This window comes from Sorex fumeus, unplaced genomic scaffold (genome assembly GCF_029834395.1).
Source record: "Sorex fumeus unplaced genomic scaffold, SorFum_2.1 ptg000030l, whole genome shotgun sequence".
Lineage (NCBI taxonomy): Eukaryota > Metazoa > Chordata > Mammalia > Eulipotyphla > Soricidae > Sorex > Sorex fumeus.
Window position 1 is genome coordinate 21,229,338 of NW_026606087.1, and position 19,013 is coordinate 21,248,350.

General features: G+C 56.0%; 1 protein-coding gene across 2 annotated transcripts in view; it reads left to right on the forward strand.

Annotated features, from left to right (window-relative positions):
* The window catches only part of MYO7A (myosin VIIA), an 80,970-nt gene that overhangs the window by 8,391 nt on the left and 53,566 nt on the right, over positions 1 to 19,013 (forward strand). For both annotated transcript variants that reach the window (XM_056115835.1, XM_056115836.1), the window contains exons 3-12: positions 5,180 to 5,364; positions 6,407 to 6,528; positions 6,615 to 6,757; positions 7,232 to 7,345; positions 9,022 to 9,175; positions 9,726 to 9,802; positions 10,272 to 10,391; positions 12,762 to 12,904; positions 14,144 to 14,354; positions 15,956 to 16,091. In XM_056115835.1, the coding sequence (XP_055971810.1) occupies positions 5,180 to 5,364; positions 6,407 to 6,528; positions 6,615 to 6,757; positions 7,232 to 7,345; positions 9,022 to 9,175; positions 9,726 to 9,802; positions 10,272 to 10,391; positions 12,762 to 12,904; positions 14,144 to 14,354; positions 15,956 to 16,091 (1,405 nt within the window). The remainder of the gene's footprint in view (positions 1 to 5,179; positions 5,365 to 6,406; positions 6,529 to 6,614; positions 6,758 to 7,231; positions 7,346 to 9,021; positions 9,176 to 9,725; positions 9,803 to 10,271; positions 10,392 to 12,761; positions 12,905 to 14,143; positions 14,355 to 15,955; positions 16,092 to 19,013) is intronic.

Here is a 19,013-nt window from a genome sequence, read left to right on the forward strand (position 1 = left end):
CTTTGAACTTACGTGGTCTGTGGTTGGCAAAGAAGGTTTCTACCAGCTCCTGCCATTGGTGTTCGTGCCTCTGTATGCCCAGAAACCTCCCGGAGGTAGAGAAGGGGGTCCATGTGAAACTCAGTGCTTTGTTCAGGGACAGGAAGGGGCACTCCTTGTGGCTGGGGGTCCCTATGAGAGGAGGGTTTCAGGGCCTGAATCTTCAGAAAGGGGATGGAGGAGGGTACATGTTCCCTGACTCCCCCACTTACCGTCCCTACTCTACCCCAATACCTTGATATTAGAAACGGTTGAACAGTCACTCTCTCTCCTCCGCTGTGACACTCAAAAGGACAAATGACCCCATCTCTCAGCCAGGACTGAGCCGAATCCCTGCATGGAACTCAGTGCGATGAGGACAGGAACAATCCATGGAGAATATCCAATCTTACACTTAGGCTTTCTTTGACAGCCAGACGCCATGATACTCGTAAAAGTTGAGGACCCCTCCAAAGAACGTTTGTTTATGTGGATTGCACCTAATTTATATTAAACCACCTTCAAAATGAAAGACAAAATGTATTCATTTATTAAAAATAATCATAGGATACTGTTGATAACCCTTTTGTTTGTGTTTGGGACACACCCAGTGATGCTCAGGGGTTATTCTTGGCTCTGCACTCAGGAGTTACTCCTTGCAGTGCCCAAGGGACCCTCTGGGATGCCAAGGATTGAACTCAGATCGACCTTGTGCAAGGCAAATGCCCTACCTGCCATGTTATTGTTCTGACCCCTAAATAACCCATTTTATTTATTTATTTATTTATTTATTTATTTATTTTGCTTTTTGGGTCATACCCGGCGATGCTCAGGGGTTACTCCTGGCTCACGCACTCAGGAATCACTCCTGGCGGTGCTCAGGGGACCATATGGGATGCTGGGAATCGAATCTGTGTCGGCCATGTTGGCTGAATGTAAGGCCAACGCCCTACCCGCTGTGCTATTGCTCCAGCCCCTAAATAACCCATTTTAAAATCTAAAAAGAAAAAAGCTGTATTTGCCATAATAAATATGCGAGTGAAAGGGACTCCCCAAGAGCACATGCTTAAGTGATAGGGCCTTGCGGGAGGCTCTGAGCTGGGTCCCCAGTGCAGTGCCCCCGAGCAACTCGTGTCTGCCTCCTGTGGCTCCAGCATCACCCAGACGGGGCACAACCCTCCACCCACTGAGTGTGACTCCGTGAAAGTATCAGTGAGAGGAGACGCACAGTCCTGCAATTTTTCCATGTCTCTGTAATACTTGGCTTACTAGAAGGCATTCTCTGAACTCTGTCGGCTTTGCAGCTAGTCTGGGGTTTGGTTGAAGTGTATGAAGAAAACCTTCAGGATATGAAGATAGAAAAGAGAAGCCTCTGCAGAGACTTGTGTTGAAGGAAGGGCCTTGGAGCCTCTCAGAGGGACGTGTGCCGAACTCAGATCTGCTCACCGAATCCTATCATCCCATTTTACAGGCAGAAACACTGAGGCTTCACAAGGTCTACCCATGCCCAGAGCTGTGTGCTGGCATCACTGATGAATGGGAAGGAGTGGAGGCACAGCACTGGTCCCTCTCTCCTCTCGCCTTTCTTCCTCCTCCTCTTAGCCTCCTCCCCTCTCCCAGCTTGCCTCCAGCAGCTCCAGAACAGAGGGAAGCATGGCTGGGGGCCAGGACAGAGCAGGAGAGACCCCAGGGCAGAGTGCCAGGCTGCTCGACAGTGCTCGTTCATGGAAGAGACGGGTGCAGAGTTCCTGCGAGACATAGAGGACAGATTTCCCAGCTCTGTACAAGTCAGCTGTCCCTGGCTAGGGTTCTGGAGGCTCTGTGGAAAACTCCAGATCGTCACCATATGCCTCACCACTAGCACTGGGGGCAGAAGCTGGAGCCCTGCGTCTCTGGAGGGGCCGGGGAAGGAGCTGAGTGAGGTCTAAGCTGCTTTCTTGTTTGAGGGGGAGGGTTATGGTGAGGAATCAGGCACCTGGGGGGATCCCTGCTCAGAGTCCACAGGCCCAACACACTCTTCAAGCTGTTGATTAACTCAGGGCCGTGGGTTTCAACCCCCTTGCTGCCCTCCCCATCACTGGACCGGAAATTTTCTGCCAGCCCTGGGAAAAGCTCTTGCCACTTAAGGTCAGACTCTTCCGATCACACAGCAGAGAGGGCCGGGGCCACACTCACAAAACGCTCTTCTGAGTCACGGTTGTGTTTCTGTCTAGTGGCCGGTGTGGTTTTTCTCCTGTTTTCACGGCTGCAGGAGTACAAAGGTCGGAAAGCACTGGCCTAGGGATCCTGCTGAAGAGCTCAGAGGGTTTGGACGCTCCCGGGACTCCTGGGACTCCATCCTGAGGCTGGTTGATGGAGCCTGAGGCCTGGGCTTTCCCTTGTCTGGCCAGGAACTGTGCCCTGCGCTTACGCTTGGCAACTTCCGGCCAACTTTCGGCCACTCCGTGGGGCGACCATAGCCCCCGTCTCTCACCCAGAGAAATCCTCCAGTTCCCACTCCTCTTTCTGGCCCATTCTTACCCTGGGCTTCCTGCTCCAGTCCTCAGGCAGCCCTCCAAATGGGGGTGGACACTGAGAGGACACCTGGTCACTCCTCCCAGATGCGTCCCGAGGCCAGGGAACCCTGCAGGGGACTGGCAGGTGGTGGGGACGCAGGGCTCTGCGCTGCTCTGGACAGGCAGCGGGTTTGGATGCCTGAGTAGTTGCAGGCTGTTGCCCTGTGTGCCAGCCCCCCTCTAGCACAGTGGGGGGCCTGGGGGGACCCTGGGGAGGTGGAAATGCCCCAAAGCACCCATTTTGGTCCCAGCGACCTGCTGAGAGGTCCCAGGGCTTCCTGGAGGAGGTGGAGTGCCAGGTGGAGTTCCTTTCGGACACATTCCCGGCAGCGTCCATGGCCCCAGAGAGGCCCCGGATTTGAGGATTTGGGGATCCCTGGGTCGCCGGGCATGGTCTTATCTCTCTCCACGGGGCGGCTGGCACTGCTGGAGACTGGCAGGAGCCTGTGTGGGGCAGCTGGGTGCCCTCTGCTCACTGCGGACCCCAGAGACATGCGCTGGGAAGAGAGCCCAGGTCTTCCGTCCTGAGAGGAGGGTTTCCCTCCTCCCGCTCCCCGTGCTCCCTCCCTTCTGTCCTCCCTCCCCCTGTCCCCCTGCCCACCTATGTCCCCCTCCCATTATGTCCCTCCTCCCACCTATGTCCCCCCTCTTCCTCTGTCCTCCCTCACTCCTGCCCTCCCTCCCACCCCTGTCCCTCCCTCTCTCCTCCCTCCCTTCCCCTCTCCCCTCCTCCTCCCTCCCCGTCCCTTTCCCCTCCCCCTCATTCCTCCTAGCCCACCCCCCTGCACCAGGCCCTCACCCTCCTCCCCGGCCTCACTGGCTGCTGTGTGATCTTGGCAGCTCCCCTTCTCCGGGACGGTCTCCCCATCTTAAAATGAGCCACGACCCCTTCAGCATGTCAGTGATGGTGCCTGGGCCTTGCCGCCCTCACTGGTAGAAGAACCCCCACCCCTCATTGGTCCTGTGGCTTTGGAAGGAGTGTAAATGCACGTGTGAAGGAAGGAGAGCACCTGGGCGGGGCAGGCTGGTGGCCAGCATGTCTGGAAGGCAGGAGGCTGAGGGCCCAGTGGAGGGTTCTGGAAGCCATGGTGGGAGAAGAGGGTCTAGGCGGCTCTTTTCCTGCTGGCCGCTGCCCCTGCACTGCCCGCTGACCCCCTTTCCCCTGGCGCTGAGCCCTGCCCGCTCCCACATTCGCTCATTAGGGCTGACTCTGCACCTCTGTCACCCACCTCCCAGACTTGTCAATGTCCTCAGCTACCAGGGTGACATTTCCCTGCAGATCTCCAGATATCTCGGCCTTCCATGCCCCCCGGCCCCATGAATGCCCATTCCCTTAGGCCTCTGCCTCCTGCTGTGTGGCCGGTGAAAGGGGGGGCACAACCTTCCTTAGCAGTCAGGGTGGAGAGGAAGGCAGGTGACACTCTGCACAGCCCCCTAGGGCCATCCTGCTGACCACCCCCTTTGCCGATGAGCAACTGTGGCGGCCTGCTGTGGTCTCCAAGGGCTGCTTGTGGCAGGGGACCCGCGGAGTCCGGCTGGGCATGACTTGGGGCTGCTCTGAGTGGGCTCTGGACTGCATGGGGTGCGGGTGTCGGGATGGGGGGGGCCCTGCTGTCTGTGCTCTGTGCTGACCCTTCTCTCCGCTCTTGCCTTCCAACTTCAGCGGCGGCGGGCGGGCGAGTGTGGCCTGGGAGGCCCAGCCGTGCTCTCTCGGAAGCCTTCTCCCCGGCTCCGTTCATTTCTCCTCCCTGCTTTGTCCTGGCTTTGTTCCCCAGGGCGGGGTTGGGTCTGCCACCTCTCCGCCAAGTGACATATATCTTCAGCCCGTCCAGCCCTAAATGTCACTGCATCCATCAGCCGTCATAGACTTGGTCTGACCTTTTCAAGTTGGCGGGGAAGGGTGGGCAGAGGGACAAGTAACCAATCAGAGTCACCCTGGCTTGGGGACTGAAGGACCCTGCTGTGTGCTGTCCCTCCCCTCCCCCAGTGATGGGGTCCACAGCAAGGAACTGTGTGCAGAGCAGCCAGTGGAGGTACCAACAGAGGCGCCAAAGGGAGGGAGCACCCCCCACCCCCACCACCAAGGTGCATCTGGCCCCTGAGCTGACCCAGAGCATCAGGTCAGACACTGGCGATGCTCTGTCCCCGGATACCGCCAAGCCCCAAACCCTGTGCCTTAGCTCTGCATGGTTGAGTGGCACCCCTTCCCGTCCCTAGCCCCTGCTCTGGAATTGTCCCTTTTCTGAATGTCACAGTTGGGGAAGCAGAACTCAGAGGCAGGCATCTATGGAGCACTGGAGAGCTCCAAGAATCTGAAATACAGCATCCGTCCTCTTTCCCGCAACGTCAGAAGGGGTGTCGCTCCTGTTTCACAGACCGACCCCATCTCTCCCCACCCCTCCCACTCCTCGCCGGACCTCACCAAGCCCCCTGCTCAGAGCCAGACGCCCCCCCTACACACACACACAAGTCCCCGCAGCCTCCTGGTCCACAGCCACCCAGTGCTCTCCCTTCCGAAGGGATGGAGCAGACCAGGGCAGAGAAGCTTCCAGAGCCCGAGCCCCCCAATGGCCGGTGGTGAGTGCCCTGTCTCTCGTTGCCTGCAGACGTACACGGGCTCCATCCTGGTGGCGGTGAACCCTTACCAGCTGCTCTCCATCTACTCACCGGAGCACATCCGCCAGTACACCAACAAGAAGATTGGGGAGATGCCTCCCCACATCTTCGCCATTGCCGACAACTGCTACTTCAACATGAAACGCAACGGCCGGGACCAGTGCTGCATCATCAGGTGGGTGACGCCTGTCCAGCAAATAGAGATAGCCTAATGTTGTGCTTCACCTCCTCTTCCCCGGGTCTCCTGTCTCTGTTAATGCCACCACATCTCACCACGTGACCCGAGTTCGAGTCCTCCGCCCCTCTCGGAGAGCCCGGCAAGCTGCCGAGAGTATCTCGCCCGCACGGCAGGGCCTGGCAAGCTCCCCATGAGGTATTCGATATGCCAGACACAGTGACAACAAGGTCTCCGATGGAGACGTTACTGGGCCCGCTCGAGCAAACCGACGACCAACGGGAGGGCCTTTGCCTTGCCTTTATCTCACCACGCAGTAGCTTTGGTGGCTTTGTTTTGTCTTCGCTTTTGGTTCACACTCGGCGATGCTCAGTGGCGATTCCTGGCTCTGCACTCGGGAATTAAGGCTCTTCACTCAGTAATTACTCCGGGCAGTGCTCGGGGAATCCTATGGAATGTCGGGGATTGAACCCAGGTCGGCCACGTGCAGGGCAAACACCCTGCCCCCTGTACTATATAGCTTTGGTCCTTGTAGTAGCATTTGAGGCCAACATTGTCCAGTCATGGTCAGTTGTAACCTCCGGCTCCTGTTCTCTCGTTGGGCAGAGGGTGGAAGGACAAAGTATTAATGGGGCATCTGCTATGTGCAGGTCTGGCGGAGGGTGTCTGAGAAGGCCAAAGAGCCCCTTGGCTGTGGCGGGATGTTCAACTCCATTGGCTCATTTTCCAGTCCAGGGATTCATTGGGGTGTAGTTTTACTGAAGCCCTTTGGGAAAAAAATTTTTTTTAAATTTCTTTTGGCTTTGGAGCCATAACCATGCCTCCTCCCCGCCCCCCGATGCTCAGGGTCTGGCCTCGTGAGTGCAAGCAAAGGTTCTGACTCAGGAGTCGTTCTTGGTGGTGCTGGGTGCACCTTTTGGGATGTCGGGAACAGAACTCAGGTCAGCTGCATGCACCGCAAGCATCCTTCCCCCCCTGCTATCTCTGCGGCCTCCTGACGGGCGGGTGGGCCTCTCAATGCGTGCCCGTGTGCCCCTTGCAGCGGGGAGTCCGGGGCGGGGAAGACGGAGAGCACCAAGCTGATCCTGCAGTTCCTGGCGGCCATCAGCGGCCAGCACTCCTGGATTGAGCAGCAGGTGCTGGAGGCCACGCCCATCCTGGAAGGTAGGGCCCGGCCCAGGGGGTCCGGGTGGGGATGGGGAGGTGTTGGCTCAGCCCTGATTCTCCCCCTGCCCTTCTTAACCCTGCAGCATTTGGGAATGCCAAGACCATCCGGAACGACAACTCAAGCCGCTTTGGGAAGTACATCGACATCCACTTCAACAAGCGCGGGGCCATCGAGGGCGCCAGGATCGAGCAGTACCTGCTGGAGAAGTCCCGCGTGTGCCGCCAGGTGCGAGTCCCACCTGGGGCCTCACTGAGCCTTAGGTTCTGGGGGCCACACCAAGCCCTCAGGGCCTGAGGGGGCCTCACAAAGCCCTCAGGGTCTTTGGGCGGGGGGTCTCACTGAGCCTTTAGGGACCGAGGGTCTCACTGAGCCCAGTCAGGGCAGAACCTCGCTGTTACCCCTGTGCTGCCTGCAAGTTCTGTGCCCAAAATCCCACTGGGAAATGGCCCTGTTTGTTGAACTGGAAAATCATGTTGATCACCCTCTTAGTTATTTTTTCTTATTTATTTAACCTCCTTTGGGCCACACTAGTGGTGCTCAGGGGTTGCTCTGGTGGTACCCGGGCCATCCAGGACACACCCATGCCCAGCCTGTGCTCCGCCCTTGGACACCTGTCTGCAGCCCCGTCTTCTGCGTGTCCGCTTCTCGACGACCTCCTCCTGTCCTTTGTCCCCACAATATCTTGTGCCCTGTTTCCAGGCCCCGGATGAAAGGAATTACCACGTGTTCTACTGCATGCTGGAAGGCATGAGTGAGGATCAGAAGAGGAAGCTGGGTCTCGGCCAGGCCAGCGACTATAACTACTTGGCCATGGTGAGGCCCTGGGTCACTCAGGGAGTGGGGTGCCCTGCCCAGTGAGGCCCAGTGGGTGGGAACTTCTAGGGGGCCGTCTCCCGCGTCTGACCTGCCTCCTCACCCTGGGCTTGCACATGCTGTGGGGTTGGCCCCACTCATGTACACAATCATGTGTGCACACACACTCTGAGAAATTCTCATCCTGTTACATAGTCCTGGGTGTAGCTACCTGGGACACAAGAACACACACATGCACACATGTACGCACACACACATGCACACAGACACACACACTCCCCTAACATACACATGACACCGCTCTCACATACACACACACCTCTCTGGCACACACACACACATACTCCTCACACACACACGCCCCCTCACATACACACATGTCTCCACCCACCCACCCACACACACACACACACACACACATATGCCCACACACACATGCCCACATATGCACTGGGTTTTCAGACTCTGGGCATGTGCAGACTCTGCCAGGCTCCAGGATTGTAGGAGGTAGGCTTTGGGGGTTAGCTGATGTCTGGCCACCAAGGAACAGTGGTCATGTGGCCATTGCTGCCCCAGGGGGGCCATGCTAACAGCAGGCTAGCTGGGGGCCCAGTTCCCTTAGCTGGGAGAGAGCTATGTTTGATGCTGCTTGGACAGGGGGGGATGGCACCAAGGGCTGTCGGATACCAAGAGGGAAATATGTGGATCAGGGATGTGACAGCATTCTGGAAGCTTCCTGGAACTGGCTGGCTTAGATCTCTCTCATACACACACTCACACACACAAACACACCGAGACACACAGTCACACACACACAATAATTTTGCACATGCACAAACACACATACACACATATGCACACACATTCACACACTTACACACATTGCTCACATGCAAACACATGCAGTCATACATGTATACCCACAAACACACTCATACATGTGCACACACATGCACAGACTCATGCACACTTACATGTGCATATATATACACACACGTGTACACAGACCTACTCACACAATCACATGTGTACATATCCATCCATGTACACACATGCACGCACACACTTGCTCACACAGTTACATATGCACTCATACACAACAAGCTCACACAGTTACCTATGCACTCATACACAACAAGCTCACACAGTTACATATGCACACATACACAACAAGCTCACACAGTTACCTATGCACTCATACACAACGAGCTCACACAGTTACATATGCACTCATACACAACAAGCTCACACAGTTACATATGCACTCATACACAACAGGGTGGGTCGCTTTCTCTCAGTCCTTTTGTACAGATACTTACACGTGAGTACACGCTCACAGTTACACACGCACACACACTCGCACACAGGGTTTTGTGGCACACTTGATGGTCGGACCCTTGGCCATGCCCATCTATCTATAGCTCCTGCTGTCCCGGCCACACTGGTGAGGGGCAGTCCCTGGAGGTTGTCCAGAGGGTGGTGCCTGGCGCATGGACAGGGCAGCTCCGCTCCTCACTCCTGACAACAGACTCCAGACGTGGGAGGTGGTTGGCAGACAGGAACCTTCTGGTCCTTCTGAGGGAGCCGTGGTGCCCAGGCCAGGAGGCCTGCGTGGCGACAGGGCCTGTGAGCCGAGGCGCTTCCCCCTGAGCACCTCCTCTGCCCTGGCCGGGTAGGGGAACTGCACGACCTGCGAGGGCCGCGAGGACAGCCAGGAGTACGCCAACATCCGCTCAGCCATGAAGGTGCTCCTCTTCACGGACACTGAGAACTGGGAGATCTCCAAGCTGCTGGCCGCCATCCTGCACCTGGGCAACCTGCAGTATGAGGGTGAGCGGGCACCACGCGGGCAGGGGAGGTGTCGGGCACACCCGGGCAGCCCCACAGGGTGAGGGTGAGCGGGCACCATCGGGCAGGGGTGATGTTGGGCACACCCGCCTGCCTACTTCACGGGAATTTTGCTCTGCCTCGTGTGAGTGATGCCATCTCAATAAAACTCAGCCTCGTCGGGGAAGTGGAGCACCGGGCTCGCGTCGAGGTCACTGGGAACCTGGGGAGAAGAAGGCTGATTCAGGGCCTGTGTGAGCCGGTGCCAGCAGTCGTGGTGGCCCAAGAGGGAGGCTGGGTGAAAGTGAGGCGAGAGGACAGTGCCCACTGGTATCTGCTCCTTGGAGGCCAGGCCTGGTGCCAGGCACTGGGCACCCACATCCCCCTTTTGGGGCACCTGTAGCCCCCAGAGAAAGCGTTCTGAGTGTAGGCAACATGAGGAAACCATTTTCCCACTGCGCTGCTGCCTGCTGTGGGCAGGACATCGCAGGTCCTCCCGGGTGCCCTCTGCCCAGTGCTCCTCGTCCAGCACTGTGCCCTGTTGTTCCAACAGCCCGCACATTTGAAAACCTGGATGCCTGTGAGGTTCTCTTCTCCCCGTCCCTGGCCACAGCCGCGTCCCTACTCGAGGTCAGTGTCTGGCTCTGTCCCCGCAGAGAAAAGCATCTGCTCCTCTCCGAGGGGCCTGTGTGATTCGGGCTCAGGAAGGTTCTAGAGCCCAGAAGCAGAACCAACCCAGGCAGGGTTTGTGCTGGGAGCCCAGGCCTGGGGCTCCCTGGCTATTCCTGGGCTTGGCCCCTGGGGTGGTGGCCCCGGGGAGGGGGGTGGCTCTGGAATGGGCCATTATGTCATCTTTTACCACTTTCTAGGCTCTGTCCTGAGTTGGAAAACTGGCATGAAAAAAGACAGGATTGGCCTGGGAGGGCCAGGGGTTAGGCTTCAGGGACGCGATGGGTGGGAACGGCTCTCTGTGGGATGTGGGGGTCCGGCCTTCTCAGAGGAGGGGCCAGTCTGAACAAGCCCTGGCTGGGAATCAGGGGAGAGGGGAACTCTGGGTGGGGGAGGGGCAGGGTGGGTAACACTGGGTATCACCCCCCAGGTGAACCCCCCAAAACTGATGAACTGCCTGACCAGCCGCACCCTCATCACCCGTGGGGAGACTGTGTCCACCCCACTCAGCAGGGAGCAGGCGCTGGACGTCCGAGACGCCTTTGTCAAGGTAGTGGCTGCTCTCCTGGGGGTGTCACAGGGACAGAGGTCACAGAGGCAGCACCAGGCTTCACGCTTCAGTCCTGCCCCTCTCTAGGCCAACGTTCACCAAAGTGGGCAATACTGCCCCCTGGTGGGCGCCAGGGTGCTGGCCGTGCTGGGGGTTGGGTCAGAGTGTGGAGCTGCAGGCAGGGTGGGTCGCTTTCTCTTGGCCCTTTTACTGAAGGCTGACTTCCAGGAGGACGCTGGTTGATTTTATGTGTGTGTCCGTGGGGTGGGTGGGGGGAGGGTCATACCCAGCAATGCTCAGGTCTTACTCCTGGCTCTGCACTCAGGAATAGCTCCTAGCTGGGTTTGGGAGACTGAATGGGATGCTGGGGATCGAACCCAGGTCTGCTGCATGCCAGGCAAGTGCCCTCCCCTCTGCGCTGTCACTCTGACCCCAGAGTGATTTTTTTTCCCCTGAAATGGGCTTGTAACCTAAATCAGTTTGGAAACCTCTGTGTAGGGTCAGGGCAAGAGCCGGTTTCCCCTGAACCCCACTCACCTCCAGGACTGGGCTGTGCTCCTAAGCCCTGTTCCCTCTGCCCTCTGCCTTCTTGAAACTGCAGCCCTTGGGGATGGGTCCTTTGCTCTGGGTCCTTGCACTGCTCAGGAGGTGGTCTTTCTGGTTTCTCCAGAGCAGACATGAAAAGGGGGCTCCATTGTGACAATGACAGTAGGAGACAGTCACTCTGGACAAGAACTGAGTGCTGAGAGGAGGGAAAGGGACAAACATGTAACCTTTCAGTCCCTGTATTACAGACCTTAATGCCCAGAAAGGGAGAGAGAGAGAGAGAGAGAGAGAGAGAGCGAGAGAGAGAGAGACAGACAGAGACAGAGACAGAGATAAAGAGAGACAGAGAGACAGAGGCAGACAGAGACAAGAGAGAAAGAAGAAAAGTGCCTTTATGGCAGGGGCGGGGGTGGGGGGAGGAAACTGGGGACATTGGTGGTGGGAAATGTGCTCTGGTGAAGGGACGGGTATTGGAACACTGTGACTGAAACCCAGTCATGAATAACTTTGTAACTGTGTATCTCATGGTGATACAATAACTCACTGTGATACTTTTTTTTTAATTTTTAATTTTTTTTCTCAGTTCAGTGTTAAGCCTTTATTATATTAGAAGTTTCTCCCAAAACAAGGTTTTTTTATGGAGGGGAAATTTAATTTTTTTTAAATGTATCACTGTGAGGTACAGTTACAGACTTACAAACTTTCGTGCTTGTTTCAGTCATACAATGATCTAGTACTCATCCCTACACCAGTGCCCATTCTCCACCACCAATGATCCCAGTATCTTTCCCGTCACCCCCACCTCATTCTCCTCCCCCCACCGCTTCTATGGCAGGGCATTCCCTTTTGCTCTCTCTCTCTCTCTCTCTCTTTCTCTCTCTCTCTCACACTCTCTCTGTCTCTTCTTTTGGGTGTTGTAGTTTGCAATAGAGGTATTGAGTGGCCATCGTGGTCAGTCCTATTTTTAGCACGCATCCCCCATCCCAAGCGGGCACTCCAAGCATCTTTCACTTGGTGTTCCCTTCTCTTTCTGAGCTGCCTTTTCCCTCAGGATGTGAGGCTGGCTTCTTAACCATGGAGGAACCCTCCTGGTCCTTATCTCTACTATCCATGGGTGTTAGTTTTCCATTCTGTTACTTTATATTCCACAAATGAGTGCAATCCTTCTATGCCTGACCCTCTCTTTCTGACTCATTTCGCTTACCATGGTACTCTCCATGTTGATCCACTTGTATGCAAATTTCATGATTTCTAGGGCTGGAGCGATAGCACAGCGGTAGGGCGTTTGCCTTGCACGCAGCCAGCCCGACCAAGCCAGGTTTGATTCCTCTGCCCCTCTTGGTGAGCCCAGCAAGCTCCCGAGAGTATTCAATATGCCAAACACAGTAACAACAAGTCTCAAAATGGAGACGTTACTGGGCCCGCTTGGGCAAATCGATGAACAATGAGAGGACAGTGACAGTAACATCTTTTCTAATAGCTGCATAATATTCCATTGTGTAAAGATACATTTTTTTTAAAGGAGTGGGGTGGGCTCTGGGTCTGTCAGGGGTGCTTCCAGCCCTGTCTCCGGGTCCCCCTTGGCCATCTGTTCAGCCCCTCTCCTGCTCGCACCTTGCACTAGGCTCAGGCCCCTGGAGCTGATCAGTGCTGATAGGGCTGATGGTGATGAGCGGGGAGACAGTGCCCAGCAGGCCTCCTTCCTAGGGGGGCATTTTTGGAGGAGCGGAGCCCCGAGTGCGGGAACAGGACCACTGGGGTTGAGCCCCAGAGGCGGGCAAGGGGTGGGCGCAGGGCTGACCAGCTGACCCCGTTCCCTCACAGGGGATCTATGGGAGGCTTTTCGTGTGGATCGTCGACAAGATCAACGCTGCGATCTACAAGCCCCCCTCCCAGGAAGTGCAGAACTTCCGCCGGTCCATTGGCCTCCTGGACATCTTTGGGTTTGAGAACTTTACTGTGAACAGGTACGCCATGGGGCGTGGGCCTGGGGGAATTTTCCCACCACATGGACAGAAGAAGCGTCATATCTCAGGGGTTGGAGAAATAGCTACAGGGGGTAGGGCACTTGCCTTGCACGCGACTGACTGGGTTCGATTCCCAGCCTCCCATACGGTTCCCCTGAGCACCCGCCAGGAGTAACTCCTGAGTGCAGAGCTTGCTGTAACCCTTGAGCAGTGCAGGGCGTGACCTAAAACATAAAAAAAGATCTCAAAAAGAAGCATCACATCTCACGCTTTAAGTGACATCTAGGGGCCGGCCATGTGACTCCAAGTGGGAGAGTACAGGTCTAGCGTGTGCAAGGCCTGAGGTCCACTCCGGTACCTCATGGTCCCCCAGACACAGCTGGGTGTACTTTGGTGGCCCCAGTACTAGCTGGTGTGGCACCACTCTGCAAGGCCTGAGCACTAGTGTCAGATCCGCCACCATCGGCCTCCCCATCGACTCCTCTGGTGTGCCAGCTAGCTTGCTCCAGGCACATTCGGCCAGGCTGTTGGCACCTTGGTCACTCCTCCTGGTTCTCCTCTAGTCCCCAGGGGTGCTGAGGCCTTTGGGGGTGGGGTAAGGGGGACTTGGGGTGGGGCTCTGATGCTGCCTCTTCCTCCTCAGGACCGAGGTGCCTGGAAACAGGTGTGGCTTGTTCTGAGCCGCATCTAGGTTGGGGGGAGGGGTCTTGTCCACACTCCGGGGACTGTGGTGAGAGGCTGGGGGATAGAGCAGGCCCAGGGGCAGCCCACCCTTCTCCCGCATCCAAGCTGTCATGTCACTGTGTCCCCTCCCCTGCCCTAATCAATTCCTGGAGATCACCTCAGTGCTGTAACCTATTTCCAAACCCTTGGTCAGCACCCAAGCACGCACACTGGGGAGGTACACAGTGAGTGTGGGTTTGGGGGTTGAGAGGTGTCAGATGCTACCAGCCACCCTGCCCCCATGTCCTGCTTGGGTCTCCCTGTCGCCCGCCTGCAGCGCCTTGAGTTGTCCCTCCCAGGGACTCAGCTTACTCCCCACCAGGGTGAAGGGTCCTGACCCCCAAGTTCTAGCCTTCAGCCCCCTCTGACTTGTCGAGTGACCTGGGAACGTGCTTTGCCCTCGCCAGACCTCTGTGTCCTCCTGGGTGGGCAGAGGCGCCGGGAGGTGACCCCGCCCCGGTGCTGCGGTGGGGGGGGGGGGCGTTCCCCGGGCCCACGCCCCACGCCGTCCCGCAGCTTCGAGCAGCTCTGCATCAACTTCGCCAACGAGCACCTGCAACAGTTCTTCGTGCGCCACGTGTTTAAGCTGGAGCAGGAGGAGTACGACCTGGAGAGCATCGACTGGCTGCACATCGAGTTCACCGACAACCAGGAGGCGCTGGACATGATCGCCAACAAGCCCATGAACATCATCTCCCTCATCGACGAGGAGAGCAAGTTCCCCAGGGTGGGTGAGCGGCAGGGCCCTCGGTCGTGCCCATCTGTAGAACGGCACAACTGAGGCCGCCTCCTGGGCTGGCTCTGGGGTCCCGCCAGTGTTTTTCTTTTTCTTTATTTCTTTCATTTTTTTTTTTTGAAAGTAGGAGTACTGCTTTTTATTCAGCCATTGATTAAGCTGATTGAATTGGGCATGAAATCCACATTATTATTTTTTTTTTAATTGAATCACCTTGAGATACGGTCACAAAGATTTCACGTTTGAGAGTCAGCCGTACAATGATCGAACACTCATCCCTCAACCAGTGCACACTTTACACCACCCGTGTCCCCAGTATATCCACCCCCCCCCCATCCCAGTCCTCACCCTGCCTCCACAGCAGGCAATTTTCCCAATACTCTCTCTCTACTTTTGGGCTTTATGTTTTGCTCTAATTTCCCCACCACCATTCAAGCCTGCCTGCCAGGGGCAGATGCTAGATCATTTATTGTCCCTTGCTTATTTTGAGTATCATGGGAGCTGTGGCCACGTGCTTCTGGAATCCTAGATTTTAAATGGTTGGGTTCCAGAGACATCTCTGTAGGGCACTAATCCATTTGGGGATTCAACTGGGCGTCTCTGGACCAGGGCTGTTGGTTCGCTAAGATGGCGCCCGGAGGAACATTGTGGGTGTGACAGTCAGGCTGATTCGTGGGCGGGGACCCAGGGAGGGACAGCCCAGTGCCTCTGCTGCCATGCGGCCTGGAGATTTAATCCTGGAACCCACATACCTGGTCCTTGCTTGTGGAAGCTCTTGGTCGCCGGGATTCCATCTGGAATAGACGGGGAGTCCAGCAAGTGTTTTTCATCTGGCATGGGGGAATCACCTCCAATCTGCTGGTCCTGGGCCAAATGATGAAGATATAACCCCTCAGTTGACCGGAATAGGGGCTCCCAGTGGTCTGTACTGGGGTGAGCAAGAGACTGCTCCCACGACTGCTCGAGCTCGAGGTAAAGGCCCTCCCGTTGATCGTCGATTTGCTCGAGCGGGCCCAGTAACGTCTCCATTGGAGACTTTGTTGTTACTGTGTCTGGCATATCGAATACTCTCGGTAGCTTGCCGGGCTCTCCGAGAGGGGCGGAGGAATCGAACTCGGGTCGGCCATGTTGGCCGCTTGTAAGGCGAACGCCCTACCCACTGTGCTATCGCTCAATCTCGGGAAATCATGTTCATTTTTTGGTGAGGGTGGCACACCCAGCAGTGCTCAGTGCTCAGGGCTTTCTCCTGGCTATGCCTTCAGGAATCACCCCTGGCAGGGCTCTGGGGACCACATGGGGTGCTGGGGATTGAAGCCAGATCAGCCATGTGCAAGGCAAACTCCCTACCCGCTGTATATCGCTCCAACCTGTGGAGAATCAGTGTCCTGAGCAGGGATGTGCTTTCCCACGGGGCCAGTTTCCCTCCCCACGCTTGACAGATGGGGAAATGGAGGCCCAAGGGAGCTCTTGTGTGGAGAACAAATAAAGGGAAGTGGACGGTCTGGAGAGAGTAAGGGAGGACAGCGAAGGAAGTGGGGCACGGGGAGTGGGGCGGGAGTGGGGAGGGATGACCGCTGCCCTGGGCTCCGCAGGGCACGGACACCACCATGCTGCATAAGCTGAACTCCCAGCACAAGCTCAACTCCAACTACATCCCCCCCAAGAACAACTACGACACCCAGTTTGGCATCAACCACTTTGCAGGCATCGTCTACTACGAGAGTCAAGGTACGGTGTCTTTCTCTGCCCACACTGGCCCCGTCTCCAGGGCAGAGCAATGGGGTCTGGGGATATAGAGAGAAGCAAGTCTAGGAAACTTTGGGTCTGGTGCTCCTTTTTTGTTTTGTTTTGGGACCACACCTGGCAGTGCTCAGGGCTGACTCCTGGCTCTGCATTCAGGAATCAGTCCTGCAGGATTGAGGGGAACCATATGGGATGCCCAAGGCTGAACCTGGGTGTTGGCGAGGCAAATGTCCTACTTGTGTGCTATTGCTCTCATAGCAGTGCTCTTTTTTTTTTGTTTTGAGGACTCTCCCAAGATCTCATGCTTCAGGGCACTTGGGGTTTCTTCTTGAATTCTCAGCCATTTGGGCTGGTGCTTTGGTGGAAAGGTCCAAGGATGCTATATTGTTCAGGCCCTGCTGTGCTGAGGATACCTGGGCCACCCTGATGGTATCCAGGATCTGCAGAGCTGCACCCTTTGATGGACAGGGGTGCTGGGGTGCTGGGAACAGAATTAGAACCAGCCAAATGCAAGGCAAATCCCACCTTAACACCTCCGCTATCTCTCAGGCCCCAATTGTTTTTGTTTTTGTTTTTCAGAGAGAGTTTACCATTTTAGCAGCTGCTCAAAGTTTACCATTTGAACGACTTTAAATAGTTCAGTAATTGGGGCTGGAGCAATAGCACAGCGGGTAGGGCGTTTGCCTTGAACGCAGTCGACCCGGGTTCGATTCCCAGCATCCCATATGGTCCCCCGAGCACCACCAGGAGTAATTCCTGAGTGCATAAACCAGGAGTAACTCCTGTGCATCGCCGAGTGTGACTCAAAAAGCAAAATAAATAAATAAATAAATAGTTCAGTAACGTTAAGTACACTTGCAGCATTGTGCAACCCTACCACTGAGCAGAACCTACATATCACCCGAACAGAATTCCACAATCACGAATTCTGCCTGCTCACCCTGCCCAGACTCGGGAAACTCAGCTCCCCTCCTTCTTCTCTTTCTTTCTTTCTTTCTTTCTTTCTTTCTTTCTTTCTTTCCTTCCTTCCTTCCTTCCTTCCTTCCTTCCTTCCTTCCTCCCTCCCTCCCTCCCTTCCTTCCCCTTCCTTCCTTCCTTCCTTCCTTCCTTCCTTCCTTCCTTCCTTCCTTCCTCTATTTCCTTTTTGGGTCACACCTGGCAATGCTCAGGGCTTACTCCTGGCTCTGTGCTCAGGAATCACTCCTGGCAGTGCTCGGGGGACCATATGGGATGTTGGGGATTTTGAACCCAGGTAGGCCGCATGCAAGGCAAATGCCCTACCCACTGTACTATTGCCCCGGCCCCTCAGCTACTTGCTTTCTGTCCTGCTGCATTAGACCGCTAAGGTACCTCCTGTAAGTGGAACGGGGTGCTGTGACCTTCTGTGTCTGTCATGCATTTTCTTAGTACGTTTTTCTCCAGGTTTGTCCATAGCAGAGCACATGTCAGAATGACCTTCCTTTTTTTCTTTTTCTTTTATTTTGGAGTCACACCTGGCAGTACTCATGGCTTATTCCTGGCTCTGCGCTCGGGGACCCTCCTGGCTAGCCTTCCCGGGACCATGTGGGATTCTTAGGCTCAAATTTAGGTTGGGTTCATGGGAGCCAGTACACCCCACCTGCTGTACTGTCTTCCCAGCCCAAACGTCCTTCCTCTTCCCTTTCCACGGGGTGTCTGCACGCAGACACAGGCATGCCCCTTACCTGTGGGTCTGTGGAGGGACACTGAGGTGGCTGGATGTGTGCAGAGTGCTGCCCTGAGGGTGGGGTGTGGGGGTCTGTCTGAGTCTCGGCTTCCTGCTCTCAGGTGTGATCAGTGCTCTTGTCAGTGACAGGGGGTGGGTTAGTCATTGTCACATGACACTCGCAATCCTCTGGGGTTCAAGTCCAGTCACCCACCAGGCCTCAGAGACAGACCAGCATGGGCAGGTGGCGCCTTCTTTCCTGAGATGAGCAGCTGGGGCCTGTGTGAAAGCTTGACATGGAGCAGAGGGTGAGGCAGAGAGGGTGCCATGGGGAAGAGACAGTGCGAGCCCCGCCTCTTCCTCCCCTGCTGGGTTGGTCCAGAAGTCCCCAACGCGAGTCCCCATACACACTCTGCAGTCCTGCCAGGCCCACACGCTGCTTTTTGATTTTTGTTTCCCACCCTGGCTCTATGCTTGGGGCTCACTCCCAGCAATGCTGGTGGGCTCCTGAGGTGCTAGAGGGGGCCCAGGGCTTCCTTTGAACCACCTCCCACTTTGGGCCAATGGGAGCATCTCTGCTTAGAGCAATCGGTCCTGCACTTTGCAGTGGAGTCCAACAGATTCCCTGAGGACCTGTGAGCTGCCCGGCTTCCCGCTGTTGCTGAGGAGACAGGCATGAAAACGACAGCATACTGCCCAGAGTTAGAACATTCTCCGGGCCAGAGCGATAGTACAGTGGGGACGGCATTTGCCTTGCACGCAGCTGATCTGGGTTTGATTCCCAGCATCCCAGATGTCCCCTGAGCACCTCCAGGAGTGATTCCTGAGTGCAGAGCTAGGAGTAACCCCTGCGCAATGCCAGGTGTGACCCAAAAAGACAATGAAAAAAAAATAGCACTCGAGAATGCTAACCCTGGAACAAACACAAGGCTTGCCTGCTTTTCAGATTTGGAAACAGCTTCAGTAAGAGAAATGATGATCCCTGGAGCACTCACCAGGTCTGGCTTTTTTTTCTTTTTTTTTTTTTCTCTTTGGGTCACACCCGGCAATGCACAGGGGTTACTCCTGGCTCTGCGCTCAGGAATTACCCCTGGCGGTGCTCAGGGGACCATATGGGATGCTGGGAATCGAACTCGGGTTGGCCGTGTGCAAGGCAAACGCCCTACCCGCTGTGCTATTGCTCCAGCCCCAGGTCTGGCGTTTTTTTTTGCATTTTATTTTGC